Below are 26,975 nucleotides of genomic sequence, written 5' to 3'. Positions count from 1 at the left end.
ATAGGTAACAACTCACCAGGAAGATGATCACTGAGCCACAGACAGGCACGTAGGTAAGACAATCACACTATCACAACTAAATTTGGAGCCAGAGCCTTTGTCAGAAAATGAGAGCACACACAGTTTCACATAAATCACTCACACACATATCATGCACACGTGACAGCCATCTCCAGCTGCTGCATCACCAGTCTCTGAGAATCAGATTCAAACAAACCACTCTTCATACCTCCGTGCCTCTTGTTGGCAGCTGCTAGGTTAGCAGCAAGAAATGGTGGAAGCACTGATTGCAAGCTGAGGGGAATAGTACGAAGGGGAGAAATGGTAAGAATGAGGGACTAGGGAAGCAGCACACGTACTCAGCTGCGCCCACCCAGCAACAATGCATTACATCTCAGCAAATGAACCATTTCATCTACTGAGACAAAAATGAGATTTTTCCAGTGTTTTCTTCCAATTTCCCTGGTATTACCCTGACACATTTGAAATTTCCTGATATTTCCCGATTTCCAGAACTTGTGTCAATCCTGGTGTATCTTAACTTTACATTCATGACACACAGTTATTATTTAATAATTTTTGTACCTCAAATCCCCCTTTCAAAGATGCACTGAATATTTAACTTGCACCTTTTTTCCAAGACTCTTTTCTGCAGTTAACTGATAAATCACCATTAGGTACCACATCATTCAGTTTCCAGTTGATGTGCTGGTTCAACGACACACAGCCATGCCTGAGCGTCCCATCAGCTGGACACGATAAGTTTCATACAACACGAACTTTCACGTAAGACAGCTATTGGTTTCATGTTCAAAACACACAAATCCTAAGTTCTTTAATATTGTAATTACTCCAAAACTACTAATTGGATTTTGAAGAATGAAATGACACTGAAATTCTCTCTTTTAGTAAGGGCTTTTTCACAATTCAAATGGGTTTCACAATTCAATTGGGTAAAACCAGAATTATGATCTTTTAAATGATCAGGAAATGTCTGAGGTGAACAGCTCATGAGAATTATGATCTCTTAAATGATCAGGAAATATCTGAGGTGAAGAGCTTAGATGAATCACCATGAACATTCTAGATTTTAAAACTTGTTTTGATCCTGCCTGTATAAAACAGATTACTGTCAATGTTATCCTTTATGTCCTTAATCCAAAACTGCCCACTGTTCGGACAACCTCATGGCTATAACTTTGATAATACACTGCATGACAAAAAGTGAAGCACCAGAAGAAGTGGTTCAATGTCACTGTAACTTCATATTTGTAAGTGCCATCAGCAGATATGCAAACGAAAAATTGCAATTCTCTGCAACAGGTAGAGTGGCCACCAGAGTGTACTACTGTCATTCCTGTTTAGCATATTAACAGGCCTGTCAGCATATATGTAAGGGATGTGAACAGCATCAGATGTTGTGTGATCACTGTGAAGAACACAGAGATACCAAGTACTTGTGTAGTACAGTGTTATCAACACCCAACAAGATTTGAAAAGGACCTAACTGTAGGTCTCCATTTGGCCATCTGATCGAATTATGCAATATCCAGATTTGTGGGGCTTTTGGATGTAATAGTGGTCCAATGTTGGATTGCACGAGAAGAAAGCAAGCTAACTCATCGTCACACTTCAGGTCAAACACGTCTGAGCACTGCAAGGGTGGGATGCCATATTGTGCACCAAGCACATTGTATCTCCTTCACATTTCCACCTGCCATCCAAGAACAAGTAACGGACTCCCTGCAAGATTCTCTGTCATCCTACATTATTGGTTGAAGACCATCAGCAGCTAGACAAGAGAATTACTGCCCCATGCATAGGCCGCCATTAACACCATAACACAAATGGCAGAGTTTGAAATGGTATAGTGGCCGGGAAGCATGGACTGCTGATGAATGATACTGCATTGAATTCAGCAAAGAATCACAGTTCTGCACTACCCTGAATGATCTTAGTTTGCAAGTAAAGCAGCAACTTGGGGAGAGGTCCCATTCCTTCTATGTTTTGGAGAGGCACAACAGTGTTATGCCTGGTGTCACAGTGTGCGGCAGCATTGCGTATGACTTCAGGTCATCGTTATTAGTGATTGAGAGAACTTCGGTGTCACAATGATATGACATGGATATTATGTATCCTCTTGTGTTACTCTGATGTCACATGTGACAGTATCATGCTGCTATTTTTCAACAGGGCAGTGCTTGGCCAAACATGGAGCAAGTCTTTATGAATTGTCTGCACGATGTTCAGGTATTCACGTGGCCAGCAAGACCCCCAGCTCTCTTCTTGTTAGAACTTGTGGGGGGTCAATTCTGATGTCAACTCAATCCCAGTGCCAGTATCCAGGGCCAGTTACCACAGCTGTGGGCCAGCTTACCTCAGAAGAGGATACAATGGCTTTATGACACTTCTCCCAACCAAAGGAAGTGATCCAGACAAGAAGGGGTGCAACATCATATGACAAGTGGACTGGTATGTTACTATTACACAATTTTGTTGTCACTGAAACACCACCACATACCCACTCATCCCAAGAAGTTTCATTTGTCTTCTCCTCCCTTTTTGAATGCTTCACTGTTTTGCTGGGCAGTGTATCTGGTAAGAGATCAGAGCTGCAAAATACCATATTTTCATCATTTACGAGAAGTTTTCAGCATCTAAAGTGTAAGATTTATTCCAGAAAGAGATCATGGCAAAACCCATCTTCATTATACATTTTCATACACGGGTATACGAGGTCCGCCCAAAAAATTCCAAACTTTGTCCAAAAACTTTCTCTACACTTACCTTTTACTTATTGAGCATGGTCTCCTTCGTAATACTCTCCTCCACAATTGATACACAGCTCCTAATGCCATTTCCGCTTCTGGAAGCAGTCTTGGTATGCCTCTTGCTATACTGTGTGAAGTGCCATCTGTGAATTTTCTTTTATCTCATCTATCATTGCAAATCTATGCCCTTTCAACAAGGATTTCAACTTTGGAAATAAGAATAAGTCTGCAGCGGCCAGGTCTGGAGAGTATGGAGGATGAGTCACCGTAGTGCATAGTGATTTCGTATTTTTGAGTGATATCACACACCAACAGGGATGAATGTGTGAGTACATTATGTTGCAAGAGCCATGAATTATCTTGCCACATTTCAGGCCTTTGTCATCTAATATTTTCTCGCAGGCATCGCCAACACATCCCAATAGTACCATTGATTAATGGTTTGTCCCTGTGGCAAGAATTCACAATTAATTAATCCTTCAAAGTCAAAGAAAACAATCAGCATATCTCTGGCATTTGACCTGATGAACTTTCTTTGGTCTTGGAGAACCTTTTCTGACCCATTGTGAAGATTGAACCTTAAGTCTTTACACCATAACTGTAGACCCATGTCTCATCACCAGTAATGATTCCCTTAAGGTACATCTAGTTCTCATCTGTGTGATCCAAAATCTCTTCACAGATTGGGAGATGAAGGTTTTTCTGGTCTTGATCTACGAGGCGTGGGACGAACCTAGTGGCAATACAATGTATTCCAAGATGCTGTGACAAGATTTCATGACATGATCCAACTGAAATGTTACATTCTTATGCTATCTCTCAGTCAGTCTGTCTTCGATTGACATGCACAATTTTGTTGAAACTCCTGACACGAGCATCGTGGGTAGATTTCAAAGGGCGCCCTGAACAAGGATCACCACCAACTTCTGTGTGGCCATTTTTAAACTGCGTGAACCATTCGTAACACCAAGCATGGTTTAAGCACTCATTAACATAGGCTTCCTGCATCATTTGGTGTGTCTCTGTACAGGTTTTCTCGAGTTTCACGCAAAATTTAACGCAGACACGTTGCTCCTCTAACTCCGCCATCTCGAAATTCAAAAACTGTGCAACACAACATTCTACTCAATGTAACAGTGAACAATAACTAACAGACATACAACAACGAAACTTCTGGCAGTTATACATTAAACACTGGCATATGCAGGGATGGCAACCAATTTTGCTCCAGTACACCACTGGCGTTGAACTATGAATGTTCTGGAATTTTTTGAACAGACCTCGTATGTCCATTATGAGGTCTAAGACAGCCTCTGGTAAGTTTGAGAAGTACAAAGAGGTGCAGGCAGCTTGTAGTCACACCATGAGGTATGCTGAAAGAGCTCTGTTTTGTCCCTTAAGGCATTGGTCTAGTTTGAAATTCTAACCCGGTATACAGTTTGAAGCTGCCAGAATCTGTCGAACAAACGACTGTGAGTGTAAGTATGCTGATATATGCCTAAAATTATGAGGTAAAATTATACAAAATGTACATCAGATTGACTGCATGACACGCAAGCATAATTGCTTGAGCACACTACCCTGATAGCTGTGTTCTGTATCCCAGTTCTTCCTGTCACGCTTCACTGTTTTCTACAGCTTCATAGTCCTCAGCTAATGACCTTTCCTGAACACCTATTTTCTATGCAGTGTAATTTGCTGCAGAAGTAGTTCCTGTATCTTTCTTTTTCTCTCTTTCACACCCCAATATTCACTTCTTCTTTCATGTTTCACGCAAAGAAAAGTATCTGCATACCAGTTCCTTACATTCTCATGTGATTCTCAGTTTTTCTGATGCAAATTTAACAGGCACTTGGTCTAGATACAGGATTTACTGTAAAAATTACACTACACTGTCAATGGAAAGGTACTCGTTTTGTCTGACCCTAGAAACCACAACCAGTTTAAATTACGTGACATGGCCTAATAGAGCAATCTTCCAAACTACATACAGTTAACAAGATCTTCTCGGGCCTCCATCTGCACGGATGTGTCGAAATTCTGCTACATTTCAAAGAGTGGCACTTTTATCATATTTGCTAGAAGATGGAAACCCAAGAATTCGTCAGCAGTATACACTTTGGGAGTCTACATTCACATACATAAAATGCTACTACATTAAGGCTATCAAAGCCAAGTGACAAGGTTTGCTAAGATTGAGGTTCAAATATCCATTAATGGTATTGTTTGCCATATATATTCAATAAATGTCTATTTTGAAACCAGATAAATGTCATTTAATGACACTGTGAAATATTGTAGTTTTCTTATCTACCAGTAACCAAACACATAATTCTTTAAAGAATGAAACTCTCATGAATAAAACAGCCACAAATGTCTGACTACTTTAAAAATGCATTAATGTGTCAAGTATATGACATTAAGCAAGTAAAACATTTACAGCTGAAGGTACAAATTCCTAATTTTTCATGCCTCTCGAAGTTTATGACTTTGCAATATCTCCTGAATTGTGTGTTTTGCAAGATATACTTCTGCAGGGACACACAACAGTATATGCAAATATACATAGTGGTAAAAAAGTAATAAATTTAAACTTCATGCCTGTTGTCTATGTTCCACAGCATGAATAGAAAAACGTGGTAGGCGATACACTTTTTTCCTTTAATTATTGTGTGGCAAGTCTCAGCAAGAAAAAGTTTCAAAAAAGATTGAAACTGTCTGATATTTGTTGGAATTCACTGACTCCTCTCATTCTCAAATACTGGCTGAAATTCGGGGAGTTAGAACGGAAAAAAATTTTTTTTTTCACATTTTCGAATTTTTATCTCATTATAAAATTTGCAATTTCCCAAATAAAATGACATATATATTGCTTATAAACTCACATGGGAAGTACTTTATTTTATTTTTTAAAATATAATCTACACCCGTAGGAAATGTTACAACTTTTACGTGCATTACTTCACAATCTAATAAAATCAGTAATTTTTTATATATAAGGCTGTGGATTGATGTGTTATTAAAGTTAAATTACATGTTTGTAGTGGTAGCACTGTCAAAAACAGTATCATGTCATTTCATAGTATGAACATGCGTTGTATGTCGAAGTGCTAACATTTTCCTGTGGAAAGTAACAAATAGATTGGTAAATCTCTCAAAAAGTTAAGTATGACGCCAAAACAAAGTGTTTTTACGAAACGTGGGTTTCATGGTAATAGATTTGTGAATAAAGGAAACATTGTGTTCAACATCTGGCGTGTGAAGTTACAGGCAGTGAAACACAGGCAAACTCATCAGTATCTAGAGAAACACCCATTAGTGCTTCGAAGATTAAAATAAAACATTGTGATATACAGTTTTCTCAAAACAAAAGTGATGTAAATGGTAGGTTAGGTTATATTCTGATAGATTTACACATCCTAAAAAGGGTGTTAGGTGAATGTGTGTGTTGTAAAATATGTGGAGGGCCAATTAGTTTACATGAAGACAGTGAGGTATCAAATGAACTAGCCAGGAAACTTATCATTAATTGTGCCAGTTGTAAATATACTCATTCATTTTGGAATTCTGATAAGTGTAAAGATAATTATTTTGCAGTAAATGTTAGGTGGTTTTATGGATTAAGAGCTGTTGGCAAAGCACACACTGCAGCAGAAACAATGTGTGCTGTGATGAATATACCACGCCCACCTTGTAAAATCGACAAGTATGCAGGATTTATTGGAGCTGCTGTGGAATCTGAAACTTCCTGGCAGATTAAAACTGTGTGCCCAACCGAGACTCGAACTCGGGACCTTTGCCTTTCGCGGGCAAGTGCTCTACCATCTGAGCTACCGAAGCACGACTCACGCCCGGTACTCACAGCTTTACTTCTGCCAGTATCTCGTTTCCTACCTTCCAAACTTGGTCGTGTCCAGAAGAGGATGGGCACCAGGTTGAGGAAGTTGAAACAAAGTTTGAGAGACAAGAAAGTTTCCGATGGTGAAACCATAAGAAGCAGGCTGACAGACAAAATGATTGATGAACTACAGCAGTATTATGGGCGGCCATTAGAAATAACACTGAGGATTTGTTGAAAATGAAGCAGGCAGTATGGGCTATCTTCTTCCACAGATTGGCAACTGATGAAAAACCAGTAAACCATTTTTGCCCTCCTGGACCTGATTCATGGTGCAATTACCGCAATGGTCAGTACTCAAAGAGTTCATACAGCCATAAACATTCCATCCCAGCAGCAGTCATGGATATCATAAAACCTATTTACAGAGACCTGGCAAATACCAAATTACTGAAGAAGTGTCTGCATGGTCAGACTCAAAATTCCAATGAGTCGTTCAATAAATGTTTTTGTTGATATGAAGACACTCAAGTGGGGGGCGTCAGCGATGCTGTTATTGCTTTTAATGATGGCAACATTCGTAGGGTAAAAGTGCTACAGCATATGGGAATTAATCCTGGAGCAAACTGCATCACAGAACCTGAACGGATGGACATCGTTTGCATTGATAAAGCAGAGTACACAGCACAGTTGGCCACTAAGGAGTCCAGAAAGAAGGAAAGAAGAAAAGACTTGGAAAAAGATCAAGAGGATGATATACAGTATGGTGAAGGGTGCTTCCGAGTGACTAAAAATAAAAAATTAAGCATACATTAAGTGAGTTACAGTCTTTTGAAACTTTAGAAGCCGTTCCTGAAAATTTACATTTTATGTTGTATTTTTCCCTAAATCTCACAAACCACTTCGAGTAGAGTATTCAAATTTTCATAATGTTATGGACAGTTAAAATGATAACGTACAAAAAAGTACACAAAATTTTAACCATGTAATGAAAAAGTTGTATTTCCCAAAGCTGTGGATGAAATGCAATTATTGTATTTCAGTAGACTCAGAACATACAGTTTAATGTCCTGTAAAAGTTTCATGCCAATGGCTACAGTAGTTCCTGAAATACAGGGAAGCCAAGTCACTAAATTTAACATTGTTGGAATAGGGCATTTCATTAATCTGGCTAACTTGAACATGATGAGTTATGTATGCTACCTTAAAACACATACACACTTTCTGACTTAAATACTTTACTTATTGTATTAAACTTTTACTTTAAGATTATACCTCTAAATGAGCATATTATGAGAGCCCTTACCATTTTATATTTGGCCAGTAATTATATGAAATCTTGTACATGAAATTTTTGATGTCCCTGTAGGCTGTTAGACAGACACCCTGCAACTGACTCTTTTAACTATTTAGCAATACAGATATGTCTCACTTACTTTTGAAGCAAGATACAGAAGTCCTAAGATTTGAGGGGTGGGAGACGAACTTCCTACACTGTTTTGAATAGTTCCTATAAAGCTGATTACAACTGACATCAATGAATCTTATAAATTCATCTAACTATTAAAATTCACACAAATCAGCGCCCACATTTTTCTGTTGTTCTCTACACAACTTCAATTTCTGTGCAAGTCCCGGTTACACTGCTTATGATTTGCATCAATGTTCATATTTCAAAAATGTGTCTTCTTAGGGGAATAAAAATTCAAAATTTAAATAAAGCAAAGTCACTGAATTTTGATTTTCTCACAATCAATAATGTCACAAGATGGTACCATACTCCAGAATCATTCTGTGGTAGTGTTCTATCAACAAATCATGTGCAAACTACAGATATTATGCTTCCTTACTTCAAGTATTTGGTTCTATATTGTGAATATATTTTCTAATTTTAATGAGCTCGATTTTGGAAGCTAGCCGCAATTTTACATGTACAATAAAATGTGTGTAAAACTTACGGAAATGCTGCCATTGTTGCCAGTTTAACATAGATGTCTCGTTTAATTTTCTTTGATGCTGTGAATGGATGGGGAGGCGGTAATTTATATCGACTGCAGAAGCTGGAGGGCTGTAGTAAATAATCTTGATGTACCTCCTCCAAATCACTTTTGTTAGCAACTATCAGAACTGGGATCTTTGTATCGATGAAATATTTCTGAATAACAAAATATCAAACCATGAAGCAAGTTAAATTTTCCTTCAAAATGTTACAGTTGTATTTTACGTGCTGGTAACTTACCAAAAATAATCGGGCAATGTATTCAAAGGACTTTGGATCACTGACATCATAAACAAGGCAGGCTACATCACATTGTACTTCTGATGGTGTTAATGGTTCAGAAACATTCCGCACATCAATATCACGCAGCATTAAGTACTTCTCTTGCCCATATACCTGCACAGTATTTATTGTGCATTGTGGATTATCAAGCAACCCTGTCTCAGTAACTGTCTGTAAATAAAGATGTAATCAGATAGATCTAAATTAAATGTCACTAAACATTTAAAATATAATCTACTATTTTCTTACCTCAACTGTTTGTCCTATAAAGCTTCGGCAAAACATCGATTTCCCTGATCCTTTCGGACCGATTACGTGACACTGGTACACATTGCGTCCAGATTGCTTCTTCAGTAGATCTAGACGTTTCTCTCTTGTAACTGAAAACAAGAGAAAGAGAGGCGAGCTTAAATGCTGCAATACATAATTATAATACTTGTAAGAGGGGAGCTGCATTGGAATACATTACTATAACCACTTTAGGAATATGCATATCTCTCACTCTCACTCTCTCTCTCTCTCTCTCTGTCTGTCTGTAAGTGGCAGAGCAATGTTCTGAACTTTTCTCAAATATATGATGTTCTGAACTTTTCTCAAATATATGATTTTATAATGTTCATATGTTGATGTGACCAAGCCGAACAAGAATTATTTTTTCACTGAATAGATTCGAAAGAAGTAATGAAGGGCAGCAAGCCTGGTATTATTAGGATGGGATGTCATTTGAAATTGTTTCTCAAAGGGAAAGTGTGCATTATGTAACCATACTCTAATGAACTATATGTGCTGAGGCGTCATCCTGTTGAAATCAGATGTTATGCAACTGAATTTCCAACAAAAGAGCTATGTGAATAGATATTCCTGTAATATAAACACCATAAACAAATATTTCACACATTGCTCTAAAAAAGGATAGGTTGCTACTCACCATAAAGATGACTTCTTGAGTTGCAAAGAGGCACAACAAAAGACTGTTACACGTTGAGCTTTTGGCCAAAGCCTTCTTCAGAACGGAAACACTCAAGCAACCATGACATATGACCTTTATCGTCAGCTGTTTGGTCCAGAAAGCAGCAGTCCAGAGTGAGGCAGGGAAGGGAGAGGCAAAGCGGAGTATGAGTGGGGACAAAGAAGAGAGTGCTGCATGGTGGAGCTTGTAGGGACTAGACAGTGGCAGGATTAGACTGCCAGGTGCAGTGTCGGGAGGCTGGGGAAAAATGTGAAGAGCAGAGAAGGGGAAAAGACTGGTGGGTTTGTTGCCAATGAGTGCTGCAAAATGAGGGTGAGGGGACTTGAACTGGGAGGAGACGATGCGAAAAATGGGGCAGAAATTGCTGGGTGGAGGGTACGGGGACAATGGGTTATGTAGGTTGCAGCTGGGATTATTCTGGGACTGGAGAATGTGTTCAACGATACATCTCGTCTGTGCAGGTCAGAAAACCTGGTGGTGGAGAGGAGGATCTAGATGGCCCAAGTTGTGGAGCAGCCACTGAAATCAAAGGCACAACAAAAACACATGGCTGATTCATGTCATTATTCCATTCTGGATGTCCCATTGTTTGATTTAACCATTGAAATCAGTGTGTTATGTTCAGCTGGATGTTACACTATCGGGTGGTCCACTTCACTCTTGGTCACAGTGATGGTGGTGGCCATTCACCTTGGTGAACAGTTGCTTAGTGGTCATGCAAATATAAGAAGCTGTGCAATGATTGCAACAGAGCTGGTATACGACATGGCTACTTTTACCAATGGGTTGCTTTTCACAGGTGTGCCTGGGACACATGTGAAAGCAACCATGTCATATACCAGTTTTGCTGCAATCACTGCACAGTTTCCTAGCCTCCCAAAGCACCAAAACCTTGGTTTGGTTCCAGTTCACAGACAATAGGTTGGTTGGTTGGTTTCGGGGAAGGAGACCAGACAGCGTGGTCATCGGTCTCATCGGATGAGGGAAGGATTGGGAAGGAAGTCGGCCGTGCCCTTTCAGAGGAACCATCCCGGCATTGGCCTGGAGTGATTTAGGGAAATCACGGAAAACCTAAATCAGGATGGCCGGACGCGGGATTGAACCGTCGTCCTCCCGAATGCGAGTCCAGTGTCTAACCACTGCGCCACCCCGCTCGGTCACAGACAGTATATTCATGATCTGGACTCAGGGCCAAAACATCATATCCTCATTCCTTCACCAATCTCAACACATTCTCTCCCAGCCATGTCACCTGATCCTCCCCAACATAGCATGCCACCTATCTGGATGTTGACTTCCAGATGGTAGTCTGGCTGTATGTCTACCAGATGGCTCTAACCACAACTATGTCCACATTTAACCCACGAACTATACCTGCTTTTTGACAGCTGCCATCCCTTCCATGTACAAAAATCCCTTTTATACAGTCTGGGCAAACTGAGATGGTGTACCTGCAGTGACAAGAACTGCCTTGCCCATTATATATAAGGTTTCACAAAGGCCTCCACAGACAGGCAATTCTCCCACCCCTCCCCCCTCCACCTAGCCCTCAAACAGATTTCCCATGCCATATCCCTACAAAATCCCAATCCTCACACCACCCTCAAAAATCAAATACAAAAGAGCGCCTGCTTTGTCACCTAATACCACCCCTCCTAAGGCGGCGGTCCATTGTCTACCCAACCTCCATAACATCCTAGTCCATCACTATGTCCCTCCCAATCTCATCATCTTGCCACAGGAATCATATCCTTGTGGAATATCCAGGTGCAAGACCTGCCCAATCCACTCACCCAACAATTCCTATTCCAGTCCTGTGACAGGCTTATCTTACACCGCCAGAGGATGGGCTACCTGTGAAAGCAGCCATGTCATATACCAGCTATGCTGCAAACAATGCACAGCTTTTTATACTGGTTTGACTACCAACGTTCTTGTGAAACAAAACTAGCTCTTTATTCACATGAAGTGTTGAGTGCTATTGAGAAGGGATTTCAGATTGATTCTATATTTCTGGATTTCTGGCTTGTAGAGAAATTGCTTGCTTATGGAATATTGTCTCAGTTATGTGACTGAATTTGTGATTTCCTGACAGAGAGGTCACAGTTCGTAGTAACTGATGGAAAGTCATCGAGTAAAACAGAAGTGATTTCTGGCATTCCTCAAGGTAGTGTTATAGTCCCTTTGCTGTTCCTTGTCTATATAAACAATTTGGGAGACAATCTAAGCACCCGTCTTAGGTTGTTTGCAGATGACGCTGTCGTTTATCAACTAATAAAGTCATCAGAAGATCAAAACAAATTGCAGAATGACTTAGAAAAGATATCTGAATGGAACGAAAATTGGCAGTTGACCCTAAATAGCGAAAAGTGTGGGGTCATCCACGTGAGTGCTAGAAGGAATTTGTTAAACTTCAGTTACACGATAAATCAGTCTAATCTAAAAGCCATGAATTCAACTAAATACCTAGGTATTTCAATTATGAGACTGCCTACACTACATATTTCTGTTATCTTTCAGAATACTGCTGTGCAGTGTGGGATCCTTACCAGACAGGACTGGTGGAGTACATCGAAAAAGTTCAAAGAAGGGCAGTACATTTTCTATTATAGCGAAATATGGGAGAGAGTGTCACAGAAATGAAACAGAATTTGGGGTGGAGATCATTAAAAGGAAGGCGTTTTTCGTTGCGATAGAATCTTCTCACAAAATTGCAATCACCAACGAAAATATTTTGTTGACACTGACCTACATAGGGGAAACGATCACCACAATAAAATAAGTGTAATCAGAGCTCGTACGGAAAGATATAGATGTTCGTGCTTTCTGTGCGCTATACAAGATTGGAATAATAGAGAATTGTGAAGGTGGTTCAATGAACCCTCTGCCAGGCACTTAAACGTGAATTGCAGAGAGTCCATGTAGAACATGCAGCTGAACATAGTATGCTTGATTTCAATCGCTGTTTCACAACCCAGATCACCTGGCTCCTCCCTTCCACCACCAGCTTTTCTGAACTGTGCAGATGCGAAGCATCCTTACAACACACTTTCCACTTTCAAAATTATCCCAGACTCAATTTATGGTAACCTATTGTCCCCACATTCTCCACCCAACTATTTCTGCCCCCTCTGTCCTATCACCTCTTCCCAATTCAAGTCCCCTCACCCTCTTTGTGCAGCACTCTCTGCCAATGCACCCACCACTCTTTTCCCCTTCTCTGCTCTTCTCCTTTTCCATTCTCCACTTTGCCTCTTCCCCCCCATGCAGCTCCCAATGTTGCACCTGGCAGTCTTGTCCCACAACCATCTAGTCTATTTCTTCATGCTCTGCCACACAGTGCTTACTTCTCTCCCCCTACCCATACCCTGTTATCCATCCCCTTTCCCCACCCCATATCAGATTGTTGCTGCCATTCAACGCAGTTCATTCTGACAGCTGGAAATAATAGTTATGTGTGCGTAATGTGTGCTTGCTTGTCTGTTTCCCTTCTTTCTGAAGAAGGCTTTGGCCTAAGGCTCCTGTTGTTGTGCCTGACTGCAACTCAATGTGTCATCTTTACAGTGACTAGCAATCTACCTTTTTCCTGTACTTTCCATTGCTTGACACATTAATCTAGCACTGTCTCCAGCCCAATATTGGAAGTTTTGTTCATTAACATGACTATTAAGGAGGAAGAAGAAAAAGGAAAATTGGTTTCATTTACAAAGATAACAACTGTTTCGAATAATGTGATATAATGTTTCACAAGACTGTATATGTTCTTGTTCAATTCACTTAATTCTTAAATGATTTTACAATTAGGTAGGAAAGAGACTAAACTGTCATGCAAACATGTAAGGAAAATAACAGCATTAGGTTGGACAATACTCAGAGTATGCTGGACTCTACTGTCCATGTTAGTCGGTTTATGTTCTCACACCTATAGTGCATACTTGTGGGTTATTTGCTATTGATGAACTTTCTAAATACCCATAGTTTTATCCATTACCCTACATCTTTGTGAGAAAGACTTCTCCATCATCCTAGTATCTCCGAACACACGAAAGACAACACCAACAGAAATGGCTTTGATAAACTCCTCTAGGCGTAATACTTCTCGCTGCACAAATCATTTGTCCATGGTTAGTAACTTTGAATCCACGGATACACAATACTAACTCTTAAATGGATAAAAAATAAATTTCTTATTATCCTAAAACAAAGCAGAAACTACAGTTCTTTCACAGATTTTTCTGAACAGCGCAATTTAGCATTTGATTATTTTAGACTGCACAGAGGCAAAATATTTTAACATAAGCAATGAAGAAAAACAAGTACAAAGTATGTATGAATCAAAGTCTTGTAGTAATGCTTTGTTAAGTTGGTTATGGACTTACAGCACACTGTAAACCAAGACGGACAAAAGTGAATCACTACAAAACGGCATTTTCTATTAAAAGAAGTATTTCTTATATGATATTGGGTGGATGACATCTACCCCGTCAGTCCAAAAAGTTTCAAGAATACCTCCTTGTACATCGACACCGGGATAGCGAGTTTTGATTAAAATATCTACCCTGTACAGGACTTACAGTACGTGCACGAATGCAGGTTAATGACATATGGATAATGACATATGGAAGTTTGGGTCTGGCTGTGAAGTGTGCTGAAACGGTTATGGTAAGTGCTAGTGACAAGCATGAAATATGGGTTTGAGTGCCAGCTTGGCACAAATTTTCAATGTCTTAATTCCATTGCACAGTTGGAGGTTATCCATGGAAAAATGTGAAGTACACAGCACCATGTAGAATGCAAGTCTCGAAACTCTAACAAGTTAAAGCTTGGCTCTATGTGAGACTCACTTATCACCCTTTTGAATCTTAAACGTGTGTTTGGAACTACTATCAAGTCAAAGTCTTAATGTATGTGAGAATTATTTGTGTTGTTGTTGTTGTTGTGGTCTTCAGTCCTGAGACTGGTTTGATGCAGCTCTCCATGCTACTCTATCCTGTGCAAGCTTCTTCATCTCCCAGTACCTACTGCACACTACATCCTTCTGAATCTGCTTAGTGTATTCATCTCTTGGTCTCCCTCTACGATTTTTACCCTCCACACTGCCCTCCAATACTAAATTGGTGATCCCTTGATGCCTCAGAACATGTCCTACCAACCGATCCCTTCTTCTGGTCAAGTTGTGCCACAAACTTCTCTTCTCCCCAATCCTATTCAATACTTCCTCATTAGTTATGTGATCTACCCATCTAATCTTCAGCATTCTTCTGTAGCACCACATTTCGAAAGCTTCTATTTTCTTCTGGTCCAAACTATTTATCGTCCATGTTTCACTTCCATACATGGCTACACTCCATACAAATACTTTCAGAAATGACTTCTTGACACTTAAATCTATACTCTATGTTAACAAATTTCTCTTCTTCAGAAACGCTTTCCTTGCCATTGCCAGGCTACATTTTATATCTTCTCTACTTTGGCCATCATCAGTTATTTTGCTCCCCAAAGAGCAAAACTCCTTTACTACTTTAAGTGTCTCATTTCCTAATCTAATTCCCTCAGCATCACCCGACTTAATCCGACTACATTCCATTATCCTCATTTTGGTTTTGTTGATGTTCATCTTATATCCTCCTTTCAAGACACTGTCCATTCCGTTCAACTGCTCTTCCAAGTCCTTTGCTGTCTCTGACAGAATTACAATGTCATCGGCGAACCTCAAAGTTTTTACTTCTTCTCCATGGATTTTAATACCTACTCTGAATTTTTCTTTTGTTTCTTTTACTGCTTGCTCAATATACAGATTGAATAACATCGGGGAGAGGCTACAACCCTGTCTTACTCCCTTCCCAACCACTGCTTCCCTTTCATATCCCTCGACTCTTATAACTGCCATCTGGTTTCTGTACAAATTGTAAATAGCCTTTCGCTCCCTGTATTTTACCCCTGCCACCTTTAGAATTTGAAAGAGAGTATTCCAGTCAACATTGTCAAAAGCTTTCTCTAAGTCTACAAATGCTAGAAAGGTAGGTTTGCCTTTCCTTATTCTTTCTTCTAAGATAAGTCGTAAGGTCAGTATTGCCTCACGCGTTCCAGAATTTCTACGGAATCCAAACTGATCTTCCCCGAGGTCGGCTTCTACTAGTTTTTCCATTCGTCTGTAGAGAATTCGTGTTAGTATTTTGCAGCTGTGGCTTATTAAACTGATTGTTCGGTAATTTTCACATCTGTCAACACCTGCTTTCTTTGGGATTGGAATTATTATATTCTTCTTGAAGTCTGAGGGTATTTCGCCTGTTTCATACATCTTGCTCACCAGATGGTAGAGTTTTGTCAGGACTGGTTCTCCCAAGGCCGTCAGTAGTTCCAATGGAATGTTGTCTACTCCGGTGGCCTTGTTTCGACTCAGGTCTTTCAGTGCTCTGTCAAACTCTTCATGCAGTATCGTATCTCCCATTTCATCTTCATCTACATCCTCTTCCATTTCCATAATATTGTCCTCAAGTACATCGCCCTTGTATAGACCCTCTATATACTCCTTCCACCTTTCTGCTTTCCCTTCTTTGCTTAGAACTGGGTGTCCATCTGAGCTCTTGATATTCATACAAGTGGTTCTCTTTTCTCCAAAGGTCTGTTTAGTTTTCCTGTAGGCAGTATCTTTCTTACCCCTAGTGAGACAAGCATCTACATCCTTACATTTGTCCTGTAACCATCCCTGCTTAGCCATTTTGCACTTCCTGTCGATCTCATTTTTCAGACGTTTGTATTCCTTTTTGCCTGCATTTTTATATTTTCTCCTTTCATCAATTAAATTCAATATTTCTTCTGTTACCCAAGGATTTCTACTAGCCCTCGTCTTGTTACCTACTTGATCCTCTGCTGCCTGCACTACTTCATCCCTCAAAGCTATCCATTCTTCTTCTACTGTATGTCTTTCCCCCATTCTTGTCAATTGTTGCTTTATGCTTTCCTTGAAACGCTGTACAACCTCTGGTTCTTTCAGTTTATCCAGGTTCCATCTCCTTAAATTCCCACCTTTTTGCAGTTTCTTCAGTTTTAATCTACAGTTCATAACCAATAGATTGTGGTCAGAATCCACATCCGTCCCTGGAAAAGTCTTACAATTTAAAACCTGGTTCCTAAATCTCTGTCTTACCATTATATAATCTATCTGATACCTTTTAGTATCTCCAGGGTTCTTCCATGTATACAACCCTCTTTCATGATTCTTAAACCAAGTGTTAGCTATGATTAAGTTTTGCTCTGTGCAAAATTCTACCAGGCGGCTTCCTCTTTCATTTCTTAGCCCCAATCCATATTCACCTACTACATGTGAACCATTTCCGCACATTCAATGCACGTAAGAATGAAATTTATGTGCTACCTAAAGCACAAATTTAGACTATTATATCCTGGCAATGGATAAAGATTATTGGATAAAAAAAAAAAAAAACACAAAGAAGGGAAAAAAAACACAAAATCGTTTTGACTTTATTGAATTGTCTACCTTCACGTAAAGTTTGAACCAATTCATAAATGTTGAAAGCATAGAAGGGGCACATTTCAAAAACTACCCAGAGGCCTGTTTTTCACATGTAAAATGATTAGTGTTATTATTATCATCTATTCTTGATACCACCAGTTAAGATTGTGTATTATTAGGGAAGATCGGAAAGTGAAGGCCAATTCACATTGGCTGTCATGGCACCATCACGTTGTGGTGTATTCACTCTCCATTACATCACAGTACATCACGTCAATTCGTGTCTCTTGATCTCAACTCGCAGCATAACACATTAAGTTATCCAAGCTTGTCATCATTTGCTGGACCTTGTGGTTGTCTGTCAGGTTCTAAGGCACCCAGCGAGCACCAACTTTATTTAATAATTTATAAATTTCAGAGTGTAGCAATCAGTCATCTTTTTTTTTGTATGTTTTATTTGGCAAATCCAGATTTCGGTTAGTTGGTGCCTAGCCATTATCAATGAGATACTTTTTTTCTAGTCTCGGTACATGTCAGTTCCCTGTTGTTCGAGCATCAGTCACAGTTCTTTGAAATTTCAACATGTCATGAACAGTACTATACCCTGCACCATGGGACTGCTGAGATAAGGTGCGCAGTTACACATGCTGGTTGTTTAAACTTGCTGCTTCAATGGCTCTGACAATCTGCGGGGTTGCAATGAAAGAATGCACGCCACATGGAGACATTGCTATGGTTCATAATCATCCCACACACACGCCACACGTCCCTGTGAATTTCACCCAGTTTATGCCCTTTGGCCCACAAATATCGACCTACACTTCACTGCTCTCCACAAGCTGAGGACAGTAACATGCGCCATGTTTGTTTTGTAGTTCAGGCTTCTCTTGATAGAGTTGCACATGAAAACAAAAATACCCTCAGCAGTGCAAACTTCAAATTATATCATCTGGAAATTTCAACATTACAGCTGCAATAACAGGGGGGAAAATATATATAGTCCATTACTTTCCGATCCTTCCTCATAATTCTTTTTCTCCCTTGTAAATTATTTTAGTTATTACCTCTGTTACTTATGACAAATTCTTCCCATTTTCTTTCAAAATTATTGGCAAAAAGTTTATTTTCTGAATTTGTATTTCCCCTATTATCTCCTTGAACATCTGCATTACATTCTTTATTTAAAGTGTGTAATCCTTTCATGCAGGTCAATAAATAGTCAACAGTCATCCTTCCTCTGCACCAGATTTCCTTTCTTGCATAATGTATTAAAATCTTCTGTCGGACTGTCTAAATATTTAGATCTAGGTAAGCTCCATATATTTCTTATAACTATCCCATGAGCTATTAGAATATTTAAGATCTAAAAATTGTAGCATTAGTTTCTCTTGCATAATATTTGACCAATATTTCATTTTAAATTTTTCTTGGAAATTTTCCAATATATGAATTCCTCTCAATAGCCTGTTCCCCATTCTGCAGCATCCTCTACCAGACAACTAAATACAAAATCTATTTTCTGAAAATCCTATCATTTCTTTGTTAATGGCTGGAAAATCCCCTTAGAAAATAAGTAGGATGCATCTTCAACTTTTGTAGTCCTGTCTTCCTTACTGTATATTGTTAATTTTTACTTGTTGACCATTTAACTACAACTGAATGAAACACAATTTTTGTGCCATACGTGTTTCCCCTTTATTCTCTGCAAGGCATCTTCAGTGGCCTGGAATATGTACATTTTGTTACTATTTGGTTTACATTTTGGAACAATGTGTATATAGGTTATAACAGTTCTGGTGGTTGGTTTTTTTATGGTATAGTAATATTTTAAATTCTACTTACAGGTTCTGTGGATGATTTTCTACAAGTTGTGTTTTAGTTCTGGGTGTGGCACTGTTGTTCTTTGCCATTTGAGTTTTTGTTTTCCACACTTCACAGCACTAGGAACTGAACACTTACTTTGATGCTACATTTTGGTTTGTGCTGCCGACTGTCGGATGTCATCGCCGAAGATTGAACATTATTGTCAACTTTCAAGTGAAATTTTTTAAAAATATCATTGGTCTGATTGTGTATGCATGTATATGTATGTGAACGTGAAATGATGTGTGTGTGTGTGTGTGTGTGTGTGTGTGTGTGTGTGTGAAAGAGAGAGAGAGAGAGAGAGAGAGAGAGAGAGAGAGAGAGAGAGCGGGGGATAATTTTTTATCTTATTATTATTTCTTTTATTAAGTGTAGTAGGGAGTCTGTACCGATGTGTGTTTGCTCATTTATCACATGTTTGTTTTGAGCAATGGCTTTCTGAATATGAAAATTTTCTTGCATTTGTATAACGTATTTGTCATGTTTGTTTATTCTCATTATTTTCATTTCTTGTTCCCTGCTTGTAGGATAATGTATATGGTGTTTAAAGTGTTTTGCAAATGTGGAATGGTTTGTTTCATAGTTCCAACACCTGATGTGTTCTTTGTATCGTGTTTTAAAATTCCTGCATGTCATGCCTATGTATAATGCATCACAACTTTCACAGTTTGTATGTTCCTGATCCCTGGAATTTATCCCTCTTGGTTGTTGGTTGGCTTAAGTTTGATTGGAGAGTTTTCACAGTTTCATATACTATTTGGAAGCCCTGTTTCTTTAGTATTTTTGCACCCTTAGTGTTAATTTATGTGTGTAAGTTCATTTGCTTCTTTTCTACGTGATGTTGTCATTGTGTGTCTGTTTTGAGTGTGTTCATGAGTTTGAACCTTGTGAGTTACCTTGTATTCTGAAAATGTCTTGTTTGTTTTGTATTTGTGATTTTATTTTCTGATTGAGTCTGTGTACTACATGTATGTCAGACCCCTTGTTCCTAGCTATTTGTCTGGCTGTACTCATTTCCTTTTCATAGTTTCTCTTGTTGAGTGGGATCCAATTTAATCTATACAATAAAATGTCTTAACACAGCAAGCTTCTGGTTATAGGGATGATTAGAGAAGGAATGTATTACTGTGTCTATAGCTGTTGGTTCTCTGAAGATCTGTATCAATACATGATTTATATCTATCATTAGTGGTTATCTTTTCAAATATCTGATTTTCTAGCTGACCGATAAAAATGTTTGTTAATGTTCCTGATATTGTGGATCCCATGGGCAGTCCATCACTTTGCAGATAATATTCATTCTCAAACTGGAAGTAGTTTTGTTCAGTTGCCAGTTGGAGCAAATTTGATATTTCTGTTATTGCTTCTGTAGTGAGGTGGTTGTGGGATGTGAGATTTGGTCTATGATTTCTATTGTTTCTGTGTCATGGATGGAGGTACACATGTTTTCTATGTCGAATGAAATCAGTGATGCTGGGTGTGGTACCTGTATGTTCTGGATGTGTTCCATTAGGTTTCCAGTGTTTACCACTGTTCTGTTGTTTTCTGTTTTATAGCATTTTGTGGTTAACTTTTGCAGATGTTTGGCTATGTGGTATGTTGGGGCTTTCCTCAAGTTAATAATGGATATCATAGGTGTACATCTTTATGTATTTTTAGTTGGCTGCTTGTAGGTGTTCATGTGTTAGTAGTATTTCTGTTTATCTGTGTGTACATGTTCAATGTTTTTCAGTGTTCATTTCAGGTTTGCTTGAAATCGTGCAGTTGGGTCTGACATCAGTTTCTGCATGGTGTTGGCATTTACATATTCCTTGGTTTTTGTGGTGTAGTGTTCTTTGTCCATAAGTACTGTTAAATTTCTCTTGTCTGCTCTTGCTATTATAATGTTATTGTCTATTGTTTTAACGTTTTCATAGTAGCTGTTTCTGTTTGGTTGTTCCTATTATGTGTCTTATATCTTTGTTTTATTACCCTTCATTACCTTTCTTACTAATTCTCTTGTCAGTCTTATGTTTATTTCACAATTATTTTGTTGTTCTTCATGTGTGAGGATGTGTTCTGTTTCTACTATGAGATTTTCCATGTACTGGTTGTTTAATTTGCTGTTGGTGCAATGTTTCCAACCCTTTTTCCAAGTTGTATTAATGTAAAGGTTAAAAACAGTTCTACAGTTGCACAATCAACTGCAGAATGATACTGGTTACTAAATGAAATTAAGATGCTATATTCGAAACAATATTACCTAAACATGACACACTATGAGATTCACCTAGAATTAGCACAGAGCATAGGAAACCCCGCAGTTCTCACGGAAATGATAGAAAAAAATTAACACAACACATACACAGCAGTGAAACATTTAGAACACAAGCATAAACAGAAAATAATAAAACTAACATTAAAAAAGACAAAAAATACATTTACATTTGGAATGTGAAATCATGAGAACACCAATACACATTCCACCCACATTCATTAACCAGACAGAGACAGAACTACATGAAAAAGAAAAAAAAAATGCTCTTGGAAAGTGTTGTAAGTGGCACACCACATTTGCAGAACACTTAAAACACCATAGCCATCATCCTACAAACACGGAACAAGATATGAAAATAATGAGAATAAACAACCACGACAAATATTTTACACAAATGCAAGAAAACTTCCACATCCAGAAAGCCACTGCTGGAAACAAACATGTAATAAATGAGGAAACACAGATTGATACAGACTCCCTACCACACTTAATAAAAGAAATGACAAGATAAAAATTATCCCTCTGACACATGCAGCGAAATTAAAACAAATACGTACTTTACTCTGTCTCTCACCCTCCTGCCTTCTGGTCGCAAGTGCCGCGCGCGCACCCACCCACCCACCCACCCACCCACCCCCACCCACCCACCCACCCACACACACACACACACACACACACACACACACACACACACACACACACAGCTCAGCAGTCGAAGACACAAACCAAAAACACAACATCAAAACAAGCGTTCACAGTTCCTAGTACTGGCAAAGAGTGGAAAACAAAAACTCAAATGGCAATTATAAGAAGAAGAACAACGCCAAAACCGGAACTAAAATACAACATGTACAAAGAACTAAAATACAACGTGTAGAAAATCATCCACGGAACCTGTAAGTAGAATTTAAACTATTCAACCACCAAAACTGTTTATAATCTATATATACATTGTTCCAGAATGTAAACCAAACAGCAAAAAATGTGTACATATTCCAGGCCACTGAAGATGCCATACACAGAACAAAGGTGAAATGCATATGCCACGAAAATTGTGTTTCATCCAGTCGTAGTTACATGATCAACAAGCAAAAATTAACAATATACTATAATGAGTAGGATGCACTTCCCCATCAGGCTTGAGCTTAGGAAACTGTTTCGCCATGTTCAGGCCTTTTCCTAATTGGAAGTCTTCTAACCAGTCACTTGCTGTCCCCGTATTACTTGTATCTAACATTTCTGCTGCTTGTGAATTTCGTCTTAGCTAACTATTGTGTGGTCCATGGAATTAAGTGGCAGCACTAGCTGATTCTACCTTTCCTTGTACTTTTACTTCAACAATTTCCTTTAATCTTTATTCCCAATGAGTCAAAGCCTTTTGATCGTTAGTGATGTTATCAGTTTTCTCTTCTGTTCTAATGCATTTACACGGCCCTGTGTTTCTGCGATTTGATTGTGTGTATCTTCTAATTCTTGAGTGACTACTCCCACCAGTATTTCTTGCATTACCATCTACTTCTTTGAATATTTTAATAATTTCCTTTCTAATTATTTCACAATAGTTATTTATTTCCAACTGTAAATCCTTAGGCAATTTTGCTAAAGTAGCTTCCAGACTAGAAATCTTGTTGACTTTGGGGCTGTTAAACCTTTCCTCTACCTTCTTTAACATTTCTGACGTATTGTTATTCCGGCTGCATGTATGATCTAATTAGCAATAATTTCACTCAACAGCATTTCTCTACCTGTAAAAATGTATTAACAGCATCACAGTATGACATTTTGGCAAACTGATACAAAATGACTCACTACACAATCAGTGATGTCTTGATGAGACACTGTGTAGCCGATGCATAGTCAGCTAACCACCTGCAGCAAGCAACGCATAATGGCACTGCTGTTCCACAGTCTGACAGCTACCAATGGTGTCGGAAATGGCAGTTGTACTCATAGGCTCAAGAACTGCAAACAGAAATCTTACATTTCATCATCACAACATTTCTCCCCGAGTTACAAGCTGAGAGGTTACTCAACTACATAAATAATCTTGGTTGGTGGCCGGTTTAGCACCGGTAAACTGATTTTCTTTATGTCCAAAGTTCCGGTAATTCACAAATATATGATTTTCATTAAATCGCAAAAATAACTTCTTCTTGAGTATAGCAATTATATTAGACAACACTACAGTGTGTGTTCGCCTGTATCTTCTTCATTGTTTATCTCAGTTGCTGTACGTAGCATTGCACATTTTTCTGCGATTTCATAAAATTTCTTCTTATTTTCTGTTGAAGCTCTCTTATTTTAGCACCTCTCATCCATGTCCTTCACTTAGGGTACAAATGAATTGTTTTAATAGAGGGTTTCTTCTGGCAGAGCTGTTAGTAATAAAACTTACCTTCTTATATCCTGACAGTCAGCTTTTTGTATTTTCTTGATGCTGTAGTCCTGCTAAGCGGAGCCACAAATTTTGACCACTTAACTTTGTCTCCATCTGCAGATGGTTGAGGGCTGTAAGAGAGCTCATACTTTCTAGCAACTTGATATGAAATCACATAACCATGACTTATAGAACTCTGCTGTATTTCACTATTTTCATAACTCATTACAACACAGAGTGAACAGATCAATTATTACAATAAGCTCATAGCTAGGCTCTACATGATACTTCATCGTATGATACATAGTTGGTGAGACAGTAAGTCAGTCCAAGATTATTTTAACAAGCTTGTTCTGTTCCGGTGCAAAAACATTAACATCCAGACCACCTCTGCTCTCGAGTTCACAGCACCTCAAGCTGTGACGGCAAAGTGTAAACAACTTCTGACAAAGCAAGCTCTGATAATTCTACTTCCCCTGTTTTGCCATCTGCCTCCTTATATTCATTTTTTCACTAATTACCACTAACATACGTGAATATAATCCGCATTTTCATAAAAGAGAAAGACTGGCCCTCAGTTTTAAAGAATATAACACCAGATCTAATTTTCTGCTTAGTTTTATGTATGTAATTGATTTTATAATGTATTTTGACTATTCCCAGTTAGTATCTTTTGTTATAGGGTGAAATCAGTAACTGTTTCGCAACGTAAATTCTATTGTTGACTTATAAACAAATATAAATTCTGTACTAATTACAAACATTTTGGAGCAATAACTAATTCTATTCTTAAATGATCGATTTGGTTCCATTCAAAAACATGTTAGCAAAGCCAGCCCTTAATTAATTCCAAAGTAATTAACAGTTTTGTCAAAGTATTGTTTGTGTAACTATATATGTTAATTTCATGATTTAAACAAATAATTCGGCTTAGCCCTTGAAGTAGAAGAAACTGTTAAAAAGAAACAATTTTTCGATGTATTCAGTTAATTCAATGAATTTAAATTTAACTTCAAGCAATGTGTAGTTTCAGTACCTATTATTGTGAGGATATAAAAGGGCCCCAATTTTTGGTCCAGAGACAGTCAGTCCATGGCTGAGTTTCAGACGAGAAGCCTGTGTTGGTTAAAACAAGAACAATGCTTCAACTTAACTGTGAAATAAGTGTTACACAATTAGGTCATGTGTTAAAACAATGACATTGTCTGCTCCATATGTACCTTCCTATTCTTCAAGAACTGTGAACTTTGTGGTTAGGTTTTTAGTGCTCATAGATGTTCAATAGTAAACTATTGTAGCAGCACGTGGATGTTCGCCTCAAAACTATTAATGAGGCTTTTCGAAAGTTAAACAATAGTGCACTGCCCATATTAAATGTGTAAGGGGGGGGGGGGGGGGGGGGGGTTGTGGCTACATCATTTACAGCAAACAGTACTGCTCTTCCAGCCCCTTTTGTTTTCAGCCAGTATGTCAACACCGAGGACAACAAACGAAGAAATACAGAAGGTGAACCACCACATTTGGTGCCCCTGATGTGAGGTCTATTTTACGTGGGTAAAATAAACTAGAACTCACGAACTTTGAAAGTGAAGTGTGAACTTGAGTGGTTTACAGTACAATTTTAAATGGAAGAGATGCTACAGCCACTCAGTGCTGGGGTTTCATGGCTACCGTAGGACAGCAGCGAATCAGCAAGCAGGTTCTATGGAAGCAGCCACTGAGTACAGGAGCAGCCAAGCACAACACAGGTGCACACAGCTGACCGAGATAAAACAAGACGCCTCGCTGAGAGAATTACAACTTGCAGCAGACGACGAGTCGAGATGACAATCACAGTAAACCAGCACCAGACGAGTGATTAAAAACAAGGTAATTTATTGTAAAAGCTATTTTGTATTAAGAGATACATAATGAGTGACCTTAACAAACAAGACAGTGTGATGGGAGACAAGGGACAACAGCAGACTGGGTCTGTAGACGACAGTGATTATAAATCAAACATGAATGTAACTTTCAATGATGGGGACAAAAAAACCTACTCTAGATGGAATGATGAAAGCATCATCTACATTGTGTGGTGATGTGAGCGAAATGGACAAAAAACAGTACTTAAGTGGGTGAGATCATTAAGGTTAAGGAGGAGGAATCTAGTAGCGAAAGTCAGCAAGGGCAATAGTTTATGGCAGATGGAAATTTGGAAGGGATGTTAAGGCAAATTATGAGTAGTTTGAGTTGCTTGAGTAATATGAGTACGAAAGTACAAATTAGTATAATTAAAACTGACATGACAAGCCTAAAAGATGAACTGACAAAAGAAATTAAAAAGGAAATTAAGGTAGTTAGCTCTAGCTTTTCAGAATTAAATACGGAGGAGCATAATACTAATGAGAAATTAACATTAATGAGTAGTAAATGTGTAGAAGAGAGAAAGAAACTTTGTGATGAGTATAGTAGGAGGGTGGAGGCATCTGAAAAAACAATGTAAAGATGAAGTCAAAGTTGCCAGGAACTTTTGTGCTGAAAACAGGGTTAAACTTGAGAATCAAATCAATCAGATTAAAAATGATTTAGAAACAGAGGTAAAAACCAAAGTGTGCAGTAGTGGTAGAGGAAAAACTGGTAAAAGTAAATAAAAATGAAGATTCCAAATTGGATGAAATGGAGAAAGATGGAAGAGGTACAAAATCAAAAGCATAGAGTATGTCGTGTCCCAAACAGTTCTTCATTTGTTAGTTGTAAGAAATTTAATAATTTTGAACCATGTGGGGAAGTGCATCCAATGGATTTCATTAGTGAATTTAATAATTTACCAGAAACATGGAATAACAAAGAGAAAATGTCATCTGTGAGAGGTTTTTTTGAAAGGTGATGCTTATAGATGGGCAACTCAGGCAACTGATAGTTTTACTTCGTAGCAAAGCTTTGAGAAAGAATCTTTAGGCAAAAATTAGTCCAAAGAGAAAAAGCAGAGAATTTTGAGTGAATTTTGGGGAGGAGAGAGATTTGACTCTAGGAAGGGTACTGTGAAGGCTTTCTGTCAGCTTTGCATAAACAAACTGAAATATTTGGACAAAGAGCTAGGTAGTGAATCAATAATTATGGGTTTAGAAACTAAGTTGCCTCAGAAAGTTAGAGATCTGC

General features: G+C 38.5%; 1 protein-coding gene across 1 annotated transcript in view; it reads right to left on the bottom strand.

The window, feature by feature from the left end:
- LOC124716320 (mitochondrial Rho GTPase) overlaps nucleotides 1–26,975 on the bottom strand; it is a gene marked incomplete in the record, with an annotated part of 167,053 nt that overhangs the window by 14,859 nt on the left and 125,219 nt on the right. The window contains 3 exon segments of the mRNA XM_047243164.1: nucleotides 8,568–8,764; nucleotides 8,849–9,061; nucleotides 9,140–9,270. Coding sequence (XP_047099120.1) covers nucleotides 8,568–8,764; nucleotides 8,849–9,061; nucleotides 9,140–9,270 — 541 coding nt within the window.

This window comes from Schistocerca piceifrons, chromosome 1 (assembly GCF_021461385.2).
Source record: "Schistocerca piceifrons isolate TAMUIC-IGC-003096 chromosome 1, iqSchPice1.1, whole genome shotgun sequence".
Lineage (NCBI taxonomy): Eukaryota > Metazoa > Arthropoda > Insecta > Orthoptera > Acrididae > Schistocerca > Schistocerca piceifrons.
The sequence above is the reverse complement of the archived record's forward strand: the minus strand, read 5'-3'. Positions and strand labels throughout refer to the sequence as shown.